The sequence below is a fragment of the Mustela nivalis genome (assembly GCF_964662115.1).
Source record: "Mustela nivalis genome assembly, chromosome: 8".
NCBI classification, from domain to species: Eukaryota; Metazoa; Chordata; class Mammalia; order Carnivora; family Mustelidae; genus Mustela; species Mustela nivalis.
This window is the reverse complement of record NC_139027.1, coordinates 91,819,418-91,840,253: the sequence shown is the minus strand read 5'-3', so window position 1 is coordinate 91,840,253 and position 20,836 is coordinate 91,819,418. Positions and strand designations below refer to the sequence as shown.

The 20,836-nt window shown below is 41.4% G+C and overlaps 1 protein-coding gene across 1 annotated transcript in view; it reads left to right on the top strand.

Moving 5' to 3' along the window:
• Window positions 1-249: 249 nt before the first annotated feature.
• LOC309871351 (conserved oligomeric Golgi complex subunit 2-like) overlaps window positions 250-20,836 on the top strand; it is a 28,496-nt gene continuing 7,909 nt past the window's right edge. Inside the window, exons 1-2 of the mRNA XM_082744319.1 lie at window positions 250-475; window positions 19,843-20,004. Coding sequence (XP_082600445.1) covers window positions 404-475; window positions 19,843-20,004 — 234 coding nt within the window. The 5' untranslated portion in view covers window positions 250-403. The remainder of the gene's footprint in view (window positions 476-19,842; window positions 20,005-20,836) is intronic.

Here is a 20,836-nt window from a genome sequence, read left to right as displayed (position 1 = left end):
GAAGAGGCTCGCAGGCCGATTTTCCGAGGGAAACGGCGAGGTGGGGAGGGAGCGCCCCTGACCCTACCCGCCCTCCCCTCTCCCGCTCACGCCGCATCACCAGCGGAGGGGCTGCTCCGCAGAAACTTACTCGAGGTTGTAGTTCGCCCTCCGCCGCATGGGGGCCGCATCACCTGCTGGCTCGGCGTTAGCGGTCCGCACCCCTCTCTTGGCGGAGGCAGGCGGAGGCGGGCCTGCGGAGTCCTCTTTCATTGGCCGGGGCGCAGACGCTGCCATGTTGGAGGAAGCAGTGCCTTCTGTTCGGTGGAAACGCCGTGGCTTCACCGGTAGCGTCGGTAGGAGCACAGCCTCCTACCTTTCCTCCTCGCTCGAGTGTCGGTGCTGAGAGGCGGCGGCCGGCGGGATGGAGAGAAGTAGGATGAACCTGCCCAAGGGGCCGGACAGGCTCTGCTTCGACAAGGACGTGTTCATGAAGGTGCGCGCCTGGGCTCTGCTCCCCGGAGCTGGGACGTGGGTGGCCTGCCCTTCTTGGCCCTCCGGGGCCTCTCCTCGGGCTTCTCCTGTGGGCTTCCTGGGCCGTCCCCGCCCCGGACGGGTCCTCGGCAGGGACCTCACTGCACTTCGCAGTGAGTCTCTTGGCCTCGGGTGGGCTAGGTGCAACCTGGAGAAAGCACTCCTGTGAAATCGTGCACATTGAATGAAAAGGCCTGAAAGTTCAGGGCAAGTGGTTTTGAGCTAAACATAAAAGCCCCGGACCCGTAGGACCCGCCTCTGGTACCGTGCGGCACAGTCAGACCGCCGCTCCCCCAGCCTGACCGAAGCCTCCCAGTGCCTTGTGCCTAGAAGCTCAGCGTCTGTGCGTTGAACACATCTCTGAACACACGTACTTACCAGGAATCGGGTCAAAAAGGCACTTAAGCTAACGTTTATGCCTGACTTTTGTCTTAAGCTCAGAATGAGAAATCTGAAAGACTGTACTGTCCTTACTGGTTCTGGTCCAGTACTACAAAGCATACCAAGCTCCTTTTCTAATGTTTCCCTACTTCTCTTGGTGAAGTCAGCCTGAAGCTGGCAGCATATAACTGTAGGACATAAACTTACAGAATAGAAATTTAAACTGAAAAGACTTTACTGACAGGAAAGGTTCATCAGACATAGCCTTGAAAATGTCCCAAGGTTTGAATCAGAGCCAGGAGGAGCTTTATCTGTTTTCTGTATCCCTCTGGGTCTGTACTTAAACTATCAAAACGTATATGTTTAATTTCTAAGGATTGGGATTTAGTAGCTGGTTTCAGTGTTAAAAAGTTTTGGCTCTGTAGGTACCTAAAATTCTGAAGAGTTTGAATTTCTTACTTTTTTATGGCTTCAAGTCATAATATGTTTTTTTCTTTTTTGGGTTAACCAGCTAGTTCCTTTTTGATACTTGCATTCAGATCACATCTCCCAAACTCTGGCTTTAAAAGTCCTTATGTCTGGATCCTCTGCGGTGTGGCCATATCATTTTTAATATGTAGGGATGTCTAGACGAAGGTATATTGTACTCTTGTTCTTGTATGGTGATGTTAAGCCACTGTAATAAAAGGTGTAAAGTGAATGGAGTGTCTGAAGGAGAGCACAGAGTGAATTCTCTGATCCAGAAACCTTTTGTTAATGAAGGACACGTGATGAGGAGAGAGGTCATTGGAAGAAGAAAAGGCACACACATAGACTTAAAGAATCTCAAAGCACGGAAGTCTCTTTAGCTTGTCTGTCTTTGGACTTCGTCAGGCTTTCTTTGGGCCTAACACTAGCATTTTCTAACACTTCCTAGCCCCGCCATCTTTCTCACTCTGAGCTGACAGAATGCCTTTGGTCAAAGCAGCTTCGGAAAATAGAAATCTCAAAATAGCAGTTCTAAAGTAGGACTTAGAGGTAGGAAGAGAGCAAACTGGGAAAGTGGCTAGAATGCCAGCAATTCCATATTCTTTCAAAGCTCTGAAATTTCTGAATATAATGTACAATTTGTAGTGTTAATGAACATGACCCCTTCATACATAGAAGGAAAATACATGGAACAGCTGTTCTGTGTAAAGTGGTATTGATCTTCTATGTGGGAGCTGGAGATAAAGGTTATTTGCAATTTCTGTTTCCATCAGAGAGATGTTTTGTTAAGTTACAGTTCCGAGGCAGAAATGAGCGGAGAGCTTGCTGTCGGGGTTGTATTTCTACATAGGTGTCTTGTTTGGCACATTTTGGAATGAGACTGGGATGGTAGAAAGGGAGATGGGGTGGGGCTGCGGGTTGCACCTTGGACACTGCATACATTGAGGGGTCCACGTTGATGCAGTCTTCATGGTAGAGCTGCAGTCAGGTTTACAGCAGGAAGTTGCATGGTCATATCTGTTGAGTTCGAGCTGACTGGTGGCAGGAGACTACTTAAAAAGTCATGTTTATGAGATCTAATAAGAAATAGAAGGGGAAAGGTATGCAAAAGAGGTAGGTGATCAAAGTGCAGGAATGGCAGATGGGGAAGGGTCACCTGGGGCAGAGGCACTGGCAACATCATACTTTGTCGGCTTAGAAATCCGAAAATCCTTTGGGTTGACAGCCAACTAATAGATGAGCAGGACATAAGGTATTGGTAGTAGGGGGAGAAAGTGGCATAACAGATAAATTAGACCATTTACATGGGTGTGCTATTGACATCACAAGTAGCCTTCCTCTTTCATCTCCAGTCGTACAGAAAAATTAGCAGCCATCCCACGGGACCTCTTCCATCCTGCTGACCATGATCCCATTCTTGTATTTGTCCCCTTCTCCTCCTCGCCTGGTATGGGGAGGGGCTCTCCTTCCTCCTCGGGTTCAGGCTCCACTCTGGCTCGGAGTCCATGCCCTCCCGCCCTTCCAGGAGCCTGCAAGGATCCTCTCCCCTGCACTCCTTCCCATCACGCGCTCCTGTTTGATCCTCTCCCACTTGACTGCCCCACCTCTAGGTATTGCCCTGTCACTGTCGCGCATCACAGCCAGTGCTCAGGGGTTGACTTGACTTTCCCACCTTCCACCCTTCAGGCCCTGTCGTTCCACTAAAGAGTTCTTACCAAAACTGTTTCTAAGTCAGCGCACCTGACCTTTCTCTGTCTCCTTACTCGACATCGCAGTAGACCAAATGCTCTGCATTGCTTTCTGTCTTTCTTCTACCTCTCTGATGTGTCTCCTGTGCAGAGTCATGCTCCTGGTAGCCACTGAATGCTGATTATGGGCTCAGCCCCGTGTTCCTTTCTTTTCCTAGATGACCTTTTGTGCAGCTTCATGACCACCTATCAGCAGGTAAGGCAGATTCCTGTCTCTGGTCCACACGCTTCCTGAGCACCAGTTCTGTGTATCGGACTTGCTGACCTTTCTTCTCGGATGTGTCTGTGGCCCCTCAGACTCATCAGGCTCAAGACGGAATTCATGAGCACCTCCTCCACGGAAACCACCTTTCTTATTCTATTGCCTCTCTCGGTAAACACTTCATCCGTTTAGCCTGGAGTCGGGAAACCAGAAGTCAACTCCTACTCTGTCACCTTTCCAAAATCTAGTCTGTTACACCAAGTCCTGTGGATTTCGCTTACTAAACCTCTTGAGTCCATATACTTCTTTCCATCTCTTCTCGTACCTTTGCAGTGCGCCCTTGCCATCACACCGTAGAAGCTTCTCACCCAGTCTCCATGTGCCTTCCTTGTCTTTCTGGCCCCTGGTCTACACTGCAGGCGAGCCACTCTTGTCAGAATGCGGATGTGATCTTGTATGTACCAGGTGACTGGTCAGTCCACCAGCTCTTGAAAAACCATTTTCCCACGCACTCGAACGTATTTCAAAGAGAATCAGTCCCCCATGGGGTAGTTTTCCTTGGTAGACAGTTTGTTTCTGCAATGAGCCATCTGCCTCCTTTGAACTTCTCTGTGTCAGTTCCTCTCTGGAACCTGTGGCTTCGTTGGCACCCCGGGTAGGCACATGATGACCTTTTCCATGAGAAGTGAAGGCAGGAGCCCTCTGGACAGTGAATGTATGTACCCTCATGTTCCATAGGTAAAAGAACCGTGTGTGGGGGGTGGGGGGGTAAGTCCTTGAGTCTCCTCCCTGTTCTAATTGGGTGAACTGGGAATTTTGAGGCAGGAAGCAGGTCCTGTGTGTCCTTGTTTGCAGGGAGCATGCATTCTGATGGACAAAACGGAAAAGGGGAAGAATGAGCAGCTGCTCAGATCTGTTTGTACTGTGCTGGCTGATTAGCTGTGACCTGCAGATGTGGGTCCCATCCTCGGCTCTGCTCTCTGCCTGCTTATGTCTGACTTGGGGCAAATCACTCGCCTCCGGCCTTCTGTTTGCTTGTTAGTATAATGAGGTGGTGCTTATCTATGTGATCTTTGCCGGCTCCTCTGAAAAGACTCTAGTCCATCCTGGCTTGCAGATAAGGAAACTGAGGCCTGAGGTGTGATGACTTCCTTTAAAGCCACACAGCTAGTTGGGGCCAATCACAGGCCAGATCTCCTGACCCCCACACATCAGTCCTTGGAAATCCTACTGTAATATGTTCCTTTCCAGAGGCCACAGGTGGGAACTGAGGGAAGTGGGACAATCAGAACATTAAGAATAGCGCAGAAGATGGCACAATGTCCGCATGCCTTGGCACCTGCATTTCACCAATAGGGCCACCTCTTACCTTAGAAGAAGTTCCCACAGGGCTGGTGATCTGGATGCCTGGCCTGGAGCTTAGCTATGGTAAATGGGACCAGAGGGAAGTGATGGCTGTTTGAGGTGGACTTTGTTGACAGCAGCTGGAGATAGCAGCTGACAGAGGAGGAAGAGGGAAGAGTGACAGACGGCAGATAGCCGCAGGCCCACAGGTCAGCCACTGTTGCCCAGGGTCGCCCATCCCTAGCAGCCGACTTCATATCACAGGATCTGAGTGCTTACCCTGTGGGTTCTTAGTTCGATGTCACGTCTTGATGACAAGATTCCATTCTCTTCCGCATCAGTGTGAGACAGACATCGTAATGAAATTCTAATTAGCCAAATATGGAATGTAAGCCTGGAACTCATTTTATAGAGAAATTTTCTTATGTGAACTACTTTCCCTGATGATAGAGGAGTTGTGACGATGTAACATCAGATAAAGTTTATCTGATTGGCACTTGTAAGAAGGGTTCCCGGCAAAAAAGAACTGTTTTCTTGTTGTTGTTGTCCTCCCTTTTGATCTTTCCTTTCCATTCCTTTTTTTTTTTTTTTTTTGTCTTGTGAGCGGTCATCTGATTTATAAAAAGATGCAACAAAAAGTAAAATGGTACAAGATAATCAGTTTCAAAACATAAAAAAGTGAGTGTCTTTAGCCATAGCTCAGAACAGAGGAACTGGGTAAGGAGAATTGCTTGTATGAACTGGCAACAGGAAAAGTTGGTAAAGGAGAGCTGAGGAACTCTATTAAGACATAGGAGTGAGGGGCTCCATCATCATCTGGCATTTGCTCAGTGTCGTCTATATGGTTAGAGATGTCCATGATGGGAACTCCAGCAATCTTCTGGGTCTGGGTCAGCTGATGCCACAGTGTAACACTCTGAAGTACTTCCATACTGAGCAGTCATCTGCATAGTTTGTCTTGTGTGTACGTGGTAATCATTTGAATCTTGGCTCTTTCGCAATCCTTAGAGCCTCTTGATACTTTCACCCCGGTTTCTCAGTTTCAGCCATTACACAGTCAGTTGTACAACTGGTAAACTTGGCACACAGCCCATCCATCATTGACCGGTCAAGTTTGGCTTAAATAGAAAAGTTGATAAAGTCGGTACCAACCAGGATGTGGTAAGTCGGCCCAGCTGTGTGTTTATATTGGAAAAAGCAGGAGGGATGTTGGGGGACTTCTCTTTCCTTGAGTGCATGGGATCCTTCTTTTCTTTCTTTTTAGGTTTTAATCTGTCCTTCTCTCAGAGAAGGATCTCAGAGCTAAGCATTCGCTTCCTGGTCACATAGTTTCTTGCTTTCTCTTGCTTCCCCATGTTCACATCATGCCCATTTCTCCTTGCTTTTGATTTTCTAATTCACTCTTTGTAGTACCATAAAACTTATTTAAATAAAATGTTGGCCTACTAAGTTATTGATTATTAGTAAGTTCTTTGTTCAAAATTTGAGAGCAAGAAGTATTATGTAAATATATCTTTTTGTTATTTAACTAGTCTTACAACATTTAGCATCAAATTTCTTGAAACATTTAAACAAATTAATCACAAACTGGGGCTTGGGCTCTTTCTTTCTTTTTTTTTTTTTTAAGTAATCTCTATACCCAACATGGGACTTGAACTCACAACCCTGAGATCAAGACCTGCACGCTCCAGTGACTGAACAAGCCAGGTGCCCTTTGGGCTTTTTGTTTTTAAGTTCCTCAGGTGAGGGGGTGCCTTAGTGGCTCAGAGGTTTAAGCTTCTGCCTTCAGCTCAGGTCATGGTCTCAGGGTCCTGGGGTCGAGCCCTGCATGGGACACTCTGCTCAGCATGGAGCATGATTCCCTCCCTCTCTGCCTACTTGTGATCTCTCTCTCTGTGTCAAATAAATAAATAAAATCTTAAAAAAAAAAGTTCCTTAAGTGATTCTAATGTGTGACCAGTGTTGAGAACTCTAGCACTGGATAATTCCTTTAAATAGCTCAAGAAATTAATTTTGAAAAGCGAACTAAAAGCCTACATAGATTATGATTGGTGTTAAATTGAGGGGAAAAAAGAGATAAAGAGAAGAAATCAGCTGGAACAGAGTGTAATTAGGTACTCAAATATTTGTTAGATGGATAAATACATTTACGGAATGTAGGGTTTGTTGTTTTTTTTTTGTCTCTTCATAAATATGTCAAATGGGTATATAAATTCAAGAAAGGAGTTTGATATAAAATTGATTAAAATGTTAGAACAGAAGTTTTTTAGAATTTTAGTGTTACTATTTCATGATGCTTTTAAGATGATCTCTCTGTAGATGGTGGGAAGATCTTGTTAGCATATGTTTTTAATTTCTCAAGCTTGAATAATTTAGTCACCGAACAAAGATTTAGAATGAGTTTTGGGAGACACAAGTCCTAGATTATGTCCCCACCTAGCTGGGTCAGAGATTTGAGAGCAGGGGCTGGAGGGAAGAGCTCCAAGGACATTTTTGTATACATGCTGATACCTTGGGCGGGAACACTCTTCCCACACTTCCGGTGGCTAGCTCTTTTGTGTCATTTGGATCTCAACTCATTGTTCTATATTTCCTGGTTCATCCAAGTTAAAATACATCCCATTTGTCACTCAACCTTTACTGTGTCCTGTTTTCTTTTTAGCTGTGATCACTATTCATTAATCACTATTTGATCACTGTTCATTAATATAATGTTTGTTTACATATTTATTTTCTCATTTCTGCATTAGAATATCTGCTCCTTAAAAGCAGAGACCTTGTCTTTTCTTTTCCTGACTGTGTCCCCAGGTCTTAGAGCAGAGCTGGAGTTGCATGATAAATATTTGAGGAATATTTATGGGATATACAGGGACATTTATTCATCTCTGTTGTCCATTGTTTTCAAGAATGGTTGGAAACACACACATACGTGAGCTCACACAAACTTTCTATGTCTTTCAACCCCTATGTAGTGTGCAGATTAGTGCTTAACTATTTTGGTTTTTTGTCTCGATGAAATGGGACATGTTTCATAAATTTCATATGCCCTCTTAGTACTTCTCATCATTACAGAGTGATGGTTCTGGGGGATTCTGCTTCTCGTGGAGATAGTATATAGTGATTTTATAAGTCCATGTATCTGGGAAGGAGTGTTTTACTTCTTGGCAGCTTAGAGAACTTCAATCTTTCCAAATTCCATGTAATTTTCATAGCATTAAAGCTACTAATTTCAGATTATTGGTAAGTTTTAAATGATTAATTCCCAGGTTACTTTGAATTAGTCTTTGTTTGCCATCCCTGATTGCAGCTAGTTAGTAAAGTAGCTAAACTTTTAAACTCTACTTGGTTTTAATTTTGAGTGATGTCACTGCTTCTCTCATGGTTAATGGTTCTTAATTACCTGCAGCTTGTCTGGTTTGCTCATTTATTTTCCTGTGTTCCAACACCTCTTGTGATCTCCCAACTTCTGGCCTTTTGGGGGATTTGTACTTTAACTGGGTTCAGATAGGAAATGCCCCTGAGTACAAAGAGAAGATATTTTTCTTCTAACTTCACTATCTCCTATTATTAATGTATTACATTGTTGTGGTGCATGTGTTACAACTGATGAACCAGCATTGATACAGTATTAATTAAAATCCATGGTTTACATTAGGGTTCACTCCTCTTTCTATAGTTCTGTGGGTCTTGACAAATGTATAATGTTATTTACCTACTGTTGGTATCTTACAGCCTAGTTTCATTGCCTTGAAAAACCCTGTACCTCATCTATTTGTTTCTTCTCCTCTCTCTGCACCCTCCTTGCTCACCCCTCAGCCTGGGATCTTTTTACTGTCTAGAGTTTTACCTTTTTAGAGGCACCTGGCTGGCTTAGTTGCTAGGGCATCTGACTCTTGATCTCAGGGTTGTGAGTTCTAGCCACCACATTGGGTATAGAGATGACCTAAACAATAAATAAAAATAAAAATGTTGGTTAAATTTTACCTTTTCCAGAATGCCATAGAGTTGGAATCATATAGTATTTAGCCTTTGAGACTGGTCCTTCACTTAGCAATATGCATTTAAGGTTCTTCGAAGTCTTGTGGCTTAATAATTCATCTTTTAATTGTCGAATAATCCGTTGTGTGGGTGTGGCACAGTGTACCTGTTCACCTACTGAAGGAGATTGGATTGCTTCCAAGTTTTGGCACTTCAGAGAATAAAGCTGCTGTAAATATCCGTGTGCAGGTTTTTGTGTGGACACTAGTTTTAAGCTCTTTTGGGTAAATACAAAGGAGCACAATTACTGATCTTATAGTGAGAATGTGTTTAGTTCTGTGAGAAACTGCCAAGCTGTCTCACACAGTGCCTCCCATTTTGCATTCTGACCAAACAGTAAATGAGAGTTTGGTTGTCCCACATCCTTGCTAGCATTTGGTATTACTAGTGCTTTGGATTTTTTATATTCTACGTGATATGTAATAGTACCTTGTTTAAATTTGCAATTTCTTAATGACATACAAAGTTGAGCATCTTTTCAGATCCTTTTTTTTTTTTTCGTTTTTAAAGATTCTATTTATTTATTAACAGCACAAGCATACGGAGAGGTAGCAGCAGGCAGCAGGAGAGGGAAAAAAGCAGGCTCCTCGCTGAGCCGGGAGCCCAGTGTGGATTTCAGTCCCAGGACCTGAGCTAAAGGCAGATGCTTAACTGACTGGGGTTCCCAGCCACCACTCTTTTCACATTTTTAAATTAGGTTTGATTTCTTGTTGCTACTAAGACATCTTTATATTATATTTCTTATTTTAAGTCCTTTACCATGGCTGTGTTTTGCAGATATTTTCTCTACTCTGTGACTGGTCTTTTCATCTCTCTCTCTTTTTTTTTTAAAGATTTTATTTATTTATTTGTCAGAGAAAGAGCGAGCGAGAGTGAGCACAGGCAGACAGAGTGGAAGGCAGAGTCAGAGGGTGAAGCAGGATCCCTGCGGAGCAAGGATCCCAATGTGGGACTCGATCCCAGGACGCTGGGATCGTGACCTGAGCCAAAGGCAGCTGCTTAACCAACTGAGCCACCCAGTTGTCCCGTCTTTTCATTCTCTTAACAGTGTCTTTTACAGAGAAGTTTAATTTTAACAAAGTCCCTCTCATCAATTTTTTTCTTTCGTAGATCATGCTTTTGGTTTTATATCTGAAAAGTCATTGCCAAATCCAAGGATCCCTACATTTTTTCTTATGTCATCTTTAAGAAGTTTTGCATTTTACGTTTAGGTTTTGTGAAAGGTGTGAAAAGTTTGTTTTTATTCTTTTCATTTGTTTGTTTTTTCTTATCAATGTCCCATTGTTCGGTTCCATTTGTTGAAGACTGTCCTTGCCATTGAGTTGCTTTTGCCTGTGTGTGTGGATGTTGTTCTGGGCTCTCCACTCTGTTCCAAGCACCTGTCTCTTTTGCCAGGCACCTTCTGTCTTAATCACTATAGCTTTAATAGTAAGTCTTGAGATTGGGTGGTGGCAATCCTCAATTTCCTTTTTTCCCCGCTATTTAATATTTTGTTGACTACTCTGGGACTCTTGGTTTTCCAGTTTTCCATCCAAATTTTAGAGTCAACATGTTGGTATGCACAGAATAACTTCCTGGCATTTTGATTGGGATTGCATTGAGTCTGTCGATCAGTTTGGGAAGAACTGACCTCTTAACAGTATTGAGTGTTCTTACCCACGATTGTGGACTTTCTTTCCACTTCACATCTTACCTTGCTTGTTATCTTTCATCAGAATTTTATACTTTTTCTCATATAGATCTTGTGCATATTTTGTTAGATTTGCACCTAAGTATTAATTTTTTTGGTATGCTAATGTAAATGGTCTTGTGTTTTTAACTTCAAATTCCACTTGTACATTGCTGGTATATACGAAAGCAATTGACTTTTTAAATTTTTTAATTAAAATTCAATCTCGTTAACATACAGTGTACTTTTAGTTTCATGGTTAGAATTTCGTGATTCATTGGTTGCATACAACACCCAGAGCTCATCCCAACAAGTGCGCTCCTTAATACCCCTCACGCAGTTACCCCAACTTTTCCCTCTCCAGTAACCCTCAGTTTGTTTCCTGTAGTTAAGTCTCTTGTGATTTGCCTCCCTGTCTGTTTCTATTTTTCCTTCCCTTCTCCTATATTCATCTGTTGTTTCTTAAGTTCACATGTGACTGAAACTATATGGTATTTGTCTTCCTCTAGTTCCATCCATGTCCTTGCAAATGGCAAGATTTTGTTCTTTTTGATGGCTGAGTAATGTGTGTGTGTGTGTGTGTGTGTGTATGTATACCACATCTTCTTTATCCATTCATCTGTTGATGGACATCTGGGCTCTTTCAATAGTTTGACTATAAACATCTGGGTGCTTTTGCCCCTTCAAATCACTTTGTGTACTTTGGATAAACATCTAATAGGGCAATTGCTAAGTCGTTGGGTTGTTACATTTTTAACTTTTTGAGGAGCCTCCATACTGTTTTCCAGAGTTGCATTCTCACCAACAGTGTAGGAGGATTCCCCTTTCTCCACATCTTCGCCAACATCTGTTGTTTCCTGACTTGTTAATTTTAGCCATTTTGACTGATGTAAGGTGGTGTCTCATTGTGGTTTTGATTTGTATTTCCCTGATGCTGAGTGATGTGGAGCCCTTTTTCATGTGTCTGTTGGCCATTTGGATGTCTTCTTTGGTCTGTTCATGTCTTCTGTCCATTTCTTGACTGGATTTTTTTGTTTTTTGGATGTTGAGTTTGATAAATTCTTTATAAATTTTGAATACTGGCCCTTTGTCTGATACATCATTGGAAAGCAATTGACTTCTGTATTTTAACTGTGTATTGTGTAGACTTGCTATAATCACTTGACTAGTTTCAGGAGGGTGTGGGGTGTGAAGTCTTTGTATTTTCTGTAGACAGTCATGTCATCTGTGAACAAAGTTTTATTCTTTCCCAGGTTGTATACCTTTTGTTTCCTTTTCTTACCTTATTTCATTAGTTTGGCCTTCCAGTATAGTATTGAATAGTAGTAGTAGGAGGGACATCCTTGCCTTGATTCCCTGTCTTCTATTTTCTCAGTATTAATATCATGTTAGCTGTGGATTTTTGGAAACATTCTTTATCAAGTTGAGGAAGTCCTCCTATTCTTAGTTTCCTGAGGGTTAATAATGAAGAGGTGTGGATTTTGTTAAATGTTTTTTTCCTCCCTTCATTGATATGATCATGTGATTTTCTTTCTGTTGATATGATGAATCACATTGATTTTCTAATGTTGAACATTTTCTAATGTTGCATACCTGGAATAAATCCTACATGACCCTGGTGTATAATTTTTTAATATAGTGTTTGCTTTTATTTGCTAATTTTTGTTGAAGATTTTTATGTCTGTGTTCATGAGAGATACTAGTTTATAGTTTCTTTTCTTGTAGTATTGGTTTTGGTGTCAGGGTAATAATGATCTCCTAGAATGATTTAGGAAGTACTCCTTCTAGTTTTACTTTCTGGAAGAGATTTTAGAGAATTGTGTAGTATTCCATAAATGTTTGGTTGAATTTACAGTGATTGGGATTGTTAGCAGTAGCCCTCCCTTCTTTCATCTGATATTAGTAATTTATGTCTTCTACCTTTTTTTCTTTGTTTGACTGGCTAAGGGTCTATCTGTTTTATTGATCTTTTCAAAGAAACAGACTTGGGGTTTATTGATTTAAAAAAAAATTCCTGGTTTTAATTACATTGATTTCTGCTCTAATTTTTATTTTTTTTCTACTTCCTTTAGGGTTTTTTTTTTTTAATGATTTTATTCGACACAGAGAGAGTCAGTGAGAGAGGGAATACAGGCAGGAGGAATGGGAGATGGAGAAGCAGCCTCCCTGAGCAGGAAACTCTGATGCAGGGCTCTGTCCCAGGACCCTAGGACCATGTCCTGAGCCAAAGGCAGATGATTAACCAACTGAACCACCCAGGAGCCCCTCCTTACTTTAGATTTGATTTTGTTGTTGTTGCCTAAAATGGAAGCTTAGATTATTGACTTTAATCTTTTTTTTTTCTAATATTTGCATTCAGTACTGTATTTTCCCTTTAAGCAGCATTCCACACATTTTGCTACATTGTATTTTGTTGAGACTGGTCTCCTGTCATTTAGAAGTGTGTCATTTAATCTCCATGTATTTTGGACTTCTTCAACTATCTTCTCTTACTGATTTTTAATTCCATTGCGGTCTGAGAACATATTTGGTATAATTTTTATTTTTAAAAATTTGTTGTGTTTTGTGGCCCAGAATTATTCTGTCTTGATGAGTGTTCCATATGAGCTTAAGAAGAATGTGTGTTGCACTATTACTGGGCGAAATAGTCTGTGTACATCTGTTGTACGGTAATTGATGGTGGTGTTAAGTGTGCCATGTCTGGACTGAATGTCCACATCTGTCAAATCCTTGTTGCCCTGCTGCTGGATCGGCCCATTAATGATGAAGAAGTGTTGAAGTCACCAGCTGTGATAATGGAATTGTTTATTTCTCCCTGCAGTTCTGTTAGGTTGTGTCTTACCTGTGTTGATCAGGCACACATACCTTAAGGATAATTGTGTCTTCTTGGTCAGTCGATTTCTTTATCATTATGTAATGCTGCTCTTTATGCCTGATAATTTTCCTTCTCTGAAATCTGCTTTGTCTGAAATTCATGTAGCTACGCCATTGTTCCTGTGATTAGTGTTACTTTGGATTTTTTTTAATGTATCCTAGCATTTAGCTTGTTGATATTTAAGTTGTTTCATTTTTCATCAAAATATAATTCACAAAGCATAATAGTTGCCATTTTAAAGTGTACTCTTCTCTGGTTTTTAGTATATTTACTGTGTATATGGTACATACGTCACTTCTGTCTAATTCCAGAATGCTTCCATCACCCGAAAAATAAACCTCTTACTTCCAATTCTCCCCTCCCCTTATTCCCTGGCAATCATGAATCTACTTTCTGTTTTTATGGATTTGCCTTTTCTGGAACATCTCATATCAGTGGAATTGTATAACACGTGACCTTTTGTGTCTGGCTTCCTTTAACCTGAGAGTAGAATGTTTTCAGACTTCACTCGTGTTGTAGCATGTAACAGTTTATTCCTTTTTATGGTTGTGTAAGAGGCTCTTCCACATTTTATGTATCCATTCATCAGTTGATGGACGTTGGGTATATACTCTTTTGGCTGTTACGAGCAGCGCTGCTGTGCACATTCATGTACAGGTTGTGGCAGGAACATCTGTTGTCAGTTCTGTCGATGTCATACCCCTAGACGTAGAACTGCTGGGTAATTGTACGTGTGTAACTTCTTGAGGAGCTACCGAGCTGTTTGCTGCCTTAGCCACACTGTTTTACATTCTCACCGACAATACAGGAGGGTTCCAGCTTCTCCGCCTTCTTGCCAGCACTTTTCTTCTTCTTTTTTTTTCTTTTTCTTTTTCTTATTTTACCATAGTTGTCCTAGTGGGTGTGACGTGGCATCTGCATGTGCTTTTGATTCGCATTTCCCCAATGACTAAGGATGTCGAACGTCCCGACATGTGCTCTTGACCATCTGTGTATCATCTTTGGAGAAATGTCTATTCAAAAGTCTTTGGCTTGTTTTTAAATTAGGTTGTTTTTTTGTTGTTGAGTTCTAAGAGTATATTTGCATATTCTGGTTATTAGATCCTTGTCAGACAAATGATTTGCAGATACTCTCTCCCATTCTGTGGGTTGTCTTTTCACGTTCTCCGTAGTGTCCTTTGACACACGAAAGTTTTTATTTTGATCAAGTTTAGCTTATCTAATATTTCTTATTGCTTTGTGTATCATGTCTAAGAAAGCTTTTCCCGATCCAAAGTCATACAGATTTTCACCTGTTTTCTCTGAGTGTTACAGTTTTGACTCTTACATTTAAATCTTTGATCCATTTTGAGTTATATTTTTGTGTATGTGTGACGTTGCTGTTCCAAGTTCATTCTTTTGCATGTAGATATTCACTTGTCCCAGTAGTAGGCACTCGAAAAGACTGTTTCCCCCTCCCCATTAAATGGTCTTGGCATCCTTGTGAAAAATCAGTTGACCATAAATGTATGGGTTGTAAATACTTTCTTTTTGAATACTTGGGGAATCTACACTATAAAGTAAAACCATTCCTAAAGTAGTAAAACCATTCTTGGTTAAGTGAAATGGGTCTCTATTATGGCACTGTGAGTTTGGGTTTGCTTTTCACAGCAAACGCTGCCTAACCCAGTATTCACAGATGTTCCGAGTTATTTAGTCATGTGTTATGCAACTTTTGTTTATCTGAGAACAAATGCATAAATGGTAAGTTGAGTACTAATATTACCTAATAGCATTTGTTCACTGAGGCTAAGTTATATGATTTATTTATTTATTTATTTATTTAAGATTTTATTTGAGAGTGAGAGAGTGCAGGAGCAGGAGGAAAGGACAGAGGGAGAAGCAGGCTCCTTGCTCAGCAGAGCGCCTGATGTGGAACTCAAACCCAAGAGACTGGGATCATGACCTGAGCCAAAGGCAGATGCTTAACCACATAGGCACCCCAGTTATACAATTTAGAATGCCATCATGAAGTTCAAGAACTTCAACAATGTGTAACTGAGGCAGGGAAAGTGATCGACCTAAAGGTATACAGTTGATGCGTAGGATGGCCAGGATTATGAACCAAGACCCCCTCCCGTGATGTACTACATAACTATGATGTAAGGTCTGAAATTGTCTCAGGAGAGAAAGGTCCAGGCTAATTTGGTCACCAGTGTAAGGAGCAGGTGGCTTTCTGTAGATGACTGTGAAATTACGGTTTGGTATGAAGTCCTTCTCTCCGACACTAGCAGGGTCAGTCTTTGGTTGATTAACTAAAAAAGTCAGTTTAAACAAGTACTCTTAGGGAATGGTACATACAGTTTTTAGCATTTTATTTGGAAAAAATATATGTACATTTATTCTCCATTGAAACAGTGCCAGGTCTTTTCTCTGGAAACTGGCCTGCAGATTAGATTTCTGAGTTATCACAGCACTTGGGTCGCTCAATAGGTTAGGCATCTACCTTCGGTTCAGGTCATGACCTCGGGGTCCTGGGATGGAGTCCCACATTGGGCCCCCTGTTCAGCAGGGAATCTCCTCCCATTGCCCCTTTCCCTGCTCATACTGTCTGTCTGTGTCTCAAATAAATAAAAAGAATCTTTAAAAAAAGTTTTCTATGTTGTCTTTTTTTGCATTCAGTTTCAGTTTCTTTAACTGAATTGAGTGAGAATCCTGTGATCACTCCCTCCCTGCCTGGTACTTGGTCATCTCACCCATACCTAACTTAGCAAAAATTTTCTTATTGATTTCTTTGTATCAAATCTTTCCAAAGTAGCTGTGTTAGTTTTCAAAAGAACAGTGATTTTTTTTGCAGTCATATTTTGTTGGTTTACATAGTGTTTAATGAAAAGTAAGTGTAGGTGTCCTTAACTAGTTTGGGAATCATCACATTTGATTCTTTTTTTTTTTTTAAGATTTATTTATTTGACAGAGAGAAATCACAAGTAGACAGGCAGCCAGAGAGAGAGAGAGAGAGGGAAGCAAGCTCCCTGCCGAGCAGAGAGCTCGATGCGGGACCCGATCCCAGGACCCTGAGATCATGACCTGAGCCAAAGGCAGCGGCTTAATCCACTGAGCCACCCAGGTGCCCCATCACATTTGATTCTTGCTGACTAAACAGGTCATGGAGTAGCAGAGTCACAGGGGAATTAGATAGTAATTTATTGCCTCTAAGCATATAAGCCTACCGGGATATCACAGTATTGTAGAGGGGAAACACTGGATAGCTAATCCTGTGAGACCAATACTTGGAAATAGGTTATGAAAGATTTGGAACATCTGTTCAATGGGACACTCAGCATGCACATAAAATATTAATAGAAATGTATGTGTTTTATGTAAAGACATTCAAGTTATATTTTTAGATGGGAAATTTTTTTAATAGAATGGGTTTTTATTTTTTATTTTTTTATTCTTTTTTTAAGATTTTATTTATTTATTTGACAGAGAGAGAGAGAGGTCACAAGGAGGCAGAGAGACAGGCAGAGAGAGGGGGGAAAGTAGTCTCCGGCTGAGCAGAGAGCCTGATGTGAGGCTTGATCTCAGGACCCTGAGATATGACCTGAGCCGAAGGCAGAGGCTTAACCCACTGAGCCACCCAGGTGCCCCTAGATGGGAAATAGTTTAGAAGAGCATGAATATTTGTGTGTGTGTGTGTGTGTGTGTGTGTGTGTGTGTGTGTGTGTGTGTGTACACACATACATAGATAAGGTCTGGGGTTTCCATTCAAGATGGTGGCATGGGAGGATCTTGATCTCATCTCTTCTATGAAATACACACTGAATCTATAGCTCCATATGGAAAAATTTCCTGTGGAAAAAACCCTACAACTAGCTGAGTGACTCCTACACATTAGGTGAGTAAGGAAAAAAACCTATGTTGAAGTAAGAATCCGTCTTGCCATAAACCCCACCCCTGGTACAGCGACCTGGGATTGGGAGGGTACTCAAAACCCCAGGCTTCTCCCTGAGGAGCAAAGGGTTTGAGCCCCACTTCTGGCACCCCAACTTCCAAGACGTACATCTAAGAGACAAGACCCCAAAACATCCAGCTTTGAAAGCCACCAGAGCTTGCACCCATGAGACCCACAAGGCTATAGCAAACTGAGAAACAGTTCTTAAAGCAGTCCCGCGAGTAGACTGACCCACCCTGGAACTCAGCACAGAAGCAGCAGACTGAAATGGGATCAGATTTCTGTGAAAGAGGCTCATTTGCTTATCTTAAAGCCCTGAGGGGCAGGCATCTAATTTAACGTGGATCTGGGAGCCTAGTAAGGTATTCTCCAAAGATGGAGCTGATGGGTACCATCTTTGCGCTGTCCCTCTACCTCGCTTCTGCTTTCTGGTATCTCCTGGAAAGGAGCTTGAATGCTCGTATGATGCCCCGAGGTTTGCAGTTGCTACCCAGGTATAACTCTAGATCACCTGGCTCAAGCAGCCAGCAAGACTCACACTCACGGTAGTGAGTATCACAGTATTTACAACAACCAAGACTTGGAAATAACTAAAGTGTCCACCAATGGGGTGAATGGATAAAGACAATGTGTGTATATACGATGGAATATTAACCATAAAAAGAAGGAAGTCTTGCCATTTGCAACAACATGGATGGACCTTGAGGATATTGTGCTGAGTGAAATAAGTCAGACAGAGAAAGAGAAATACTGTATGATCTCCCTCACATGTGGAATATAAGAAACAAAACAAAATGAAGTCATAGAGAACAGATTGGTGGTTGCCAGAGGCGAGGTTGTGGAGGAAATAGATGAAGGGGTTCAGTGGTATAAACTTCCAGTTAATAAGATAAGCCTTGGGGATGTAATGTACATCATAGTGACTGTAGTAAATAATACTGTGTATTATTGTATATTAATTTTATTATTTTTTATTAGAAATATGTATTATTAGCCCCAGGGTTACAGGTCTGTGAATTGTCAGGCTTACACACTTCCCAGCACTCACCGTAGTACATACCTTCCCCAATGTCCACAACCCCACGACCCTCTCCATACACCCCTCCCTCCAGCAACCCTCAGTTTGTTTTGTGAGATTAAGAGTCTCTTATGGTTTGTCTCCCTCCCAATCCAATATTTTTTTTTAAGATTTAATTTATTTATTGGACAGACAGAAATCACAAGTAGGCAGAGAGGCAGGCAGAGAGAGAGGAGGAAGCAGGATCCCCGTTGAGCAGAGAGCCCGATGTGGCCTCGATTCCAGGACCCTGTGATCATGACCTGAGCCGAAGGCAGAGGCTTTAACCCACTGAGCCACCCAGGTGCCCCCCTCCGAATCCAATCTTGTTTCATTTTTCCTTCCCTACCCCCACACCCCCCACTTTGCCTCTCAAATTCCTCATATCAGGGAGATTGTATGATAATTGTCTTTCTCTGATTATTTCACTCAGCATACCTTCTAGTTCCATCCACGTCATTGCACATGGCAAGATTTCATTTCTTTTGATGGCTGCATAGTATAATATATATATATATATATGTATCTATATATATATATATTTTTTTAAGATTTTATTTATTTATTTGACAGAGATCACAAGTAGGAAGAGAGGCAGGCAGAGAGAGAGGAGGAAACAGGCTCCCTGCTGAGGAGAGAACCTGATGTGGGGCTCGATCCAAGGTCTCTGGAATCATGACCTGAGCCGAAGGCAGAGGCCTTAACTCACTGAGCTACCCAGGTGCCATATATTATTATATATTTAAAGTTGCTAAAGCTTAATAGTTCTTAGCACAAGAAAAAAATGTGTATGTTTGGTGATGGATGTTAACTAGTCTTAGGGTGATCATTTCACAACAGATAAAAACATGGAATTTTTATGTTGTACGCCTGAAACTAACATGTGTCCATTATATGTCAGTTTCTTTAAAAAGTAATTGATATTTTATTTTTTTAAAAATTATTTATTTATTAGACAGAGATCACAAGTAGGCAGAGAGGCAGGCAGAGAGAGAGACAGGGAAGCAGGCTCCCTGCTGAGCAGAAAGCCCAATGTGGGCTTGAACCCATAACCACTGAACCAGCCAGGCACCCCAAAAGTAATTTATATTTTAAAGAGAAAGACTATGGCACCTGGGTGGCTCAGTCAGTTAAGCGTCTGCCTTCGGTTGAGATCTTGATTTCAGGGTCTTGGAATGAACCCTGGCATCAGGCTCCCAGCTCAGCAGAGAGCTGGCTTCTCCCTCTGCCCCTCCTCCCACTTGTTCTCTCTGTCTCTGTCTCTCAAATAAATAAAATCTTAAAAAAAAAAAAAAGTAAAGAGACCAAAACAAAGTCTGGAAGGATGTGAATCGCTGTGTTAAAATTAAGAAGAAAAAGCTGTTTCTATTTTGAGAAGAGCCTCTGAAATGTATAATTAAAAGAAATAAAATGCCTTTAGAGTTAGACAACAGGAGAGAATGGTCTTGGTGAGGGGCCCCCTTTCCCATAATCTTAGGAAGTGAGCAGACCCCCTGATGTCCTGTGTGTGTTCCCCTGCAGTAATACGGCCTCTTATTCTTTCTCTGATCTTATTTTTCTATGTAAAATGTGGTATCAGTGCAATCATTTTTTCTTTCTGGTTTGATTTTCAGGAAGATTTCAACGTCGATCACTTTGTGTCTGACTGTAGGAAGCGTGTCCAGCTGGAGGAACTAAGAGGAGATCTGGAACTCTACTATAAACTTCTTAAAATAGCCATGGTCGAGCTCATCAACAAGGATTATGCAGATTTTGTCAACCTTTCCACAAACTTGGTAAACCTGAAATTCACAAGTCCTACACACACACACACACACACACACACACTTTCTCTCTCCTTCATATTTATTAAAAGGGCAGAGTTTTTAGAAACCTTTCAGTTGATTACCCCACCAACCCCACCAGAAACTTGAAGAAATTACCAATTTCATTAATAAAAGAACTAAACTTTTTGGAATACATTTTTTTGTTTTAGTTTTTATTCATTTAAGGTTGCTCTAGTTTGATTATGTTTCAAATTCATTAGTCAACAGTGAAAAGTAAAGGATAATAATACCCAAGGGGTTGTTTTATTAGTTGCTAAGTGATTACCCTGAAGTCTTCCTTGATTTAGACTAATTTGTAGGAGCAAATGTCCACCACTCTTACAATGTTTAATTTACTCCCAGGTATATCTGTTAGCCAGAGCTAGGTTGAGGGAACATTGGCCAATATTGATATTTAAAAAGTTTGGTTTTATAAAAATATAAGAATGATTTGCAGTGAGCTTATCAATTGTTTGTAAAAGCCGTTTAGAAATGTTGAATTTTGTTCCTTGGCAGAAAAGTCTCCTTGTTGATGCTTCATTTTGTTTTAAATCTGTTTGTCCAGAGAAGCACAGAAAGTTGCAGCTCCGTGGGAATTTCAAGAAGCATTAAAATTAATGATGCACATTTGCTTTCGGGAAATATACCACTAAGATAAATATCCCAATAGGATTAAAAACCTAGAAAATTTTACTTCTGTTTAATTTCTATTTTTCTCAAGGCTTATAATAATGTTTAAGAGAGACGTAGCTCGTCAGACTTTCACATCAGCTGGCTGAGTATCATCAATTACAGACAGAGA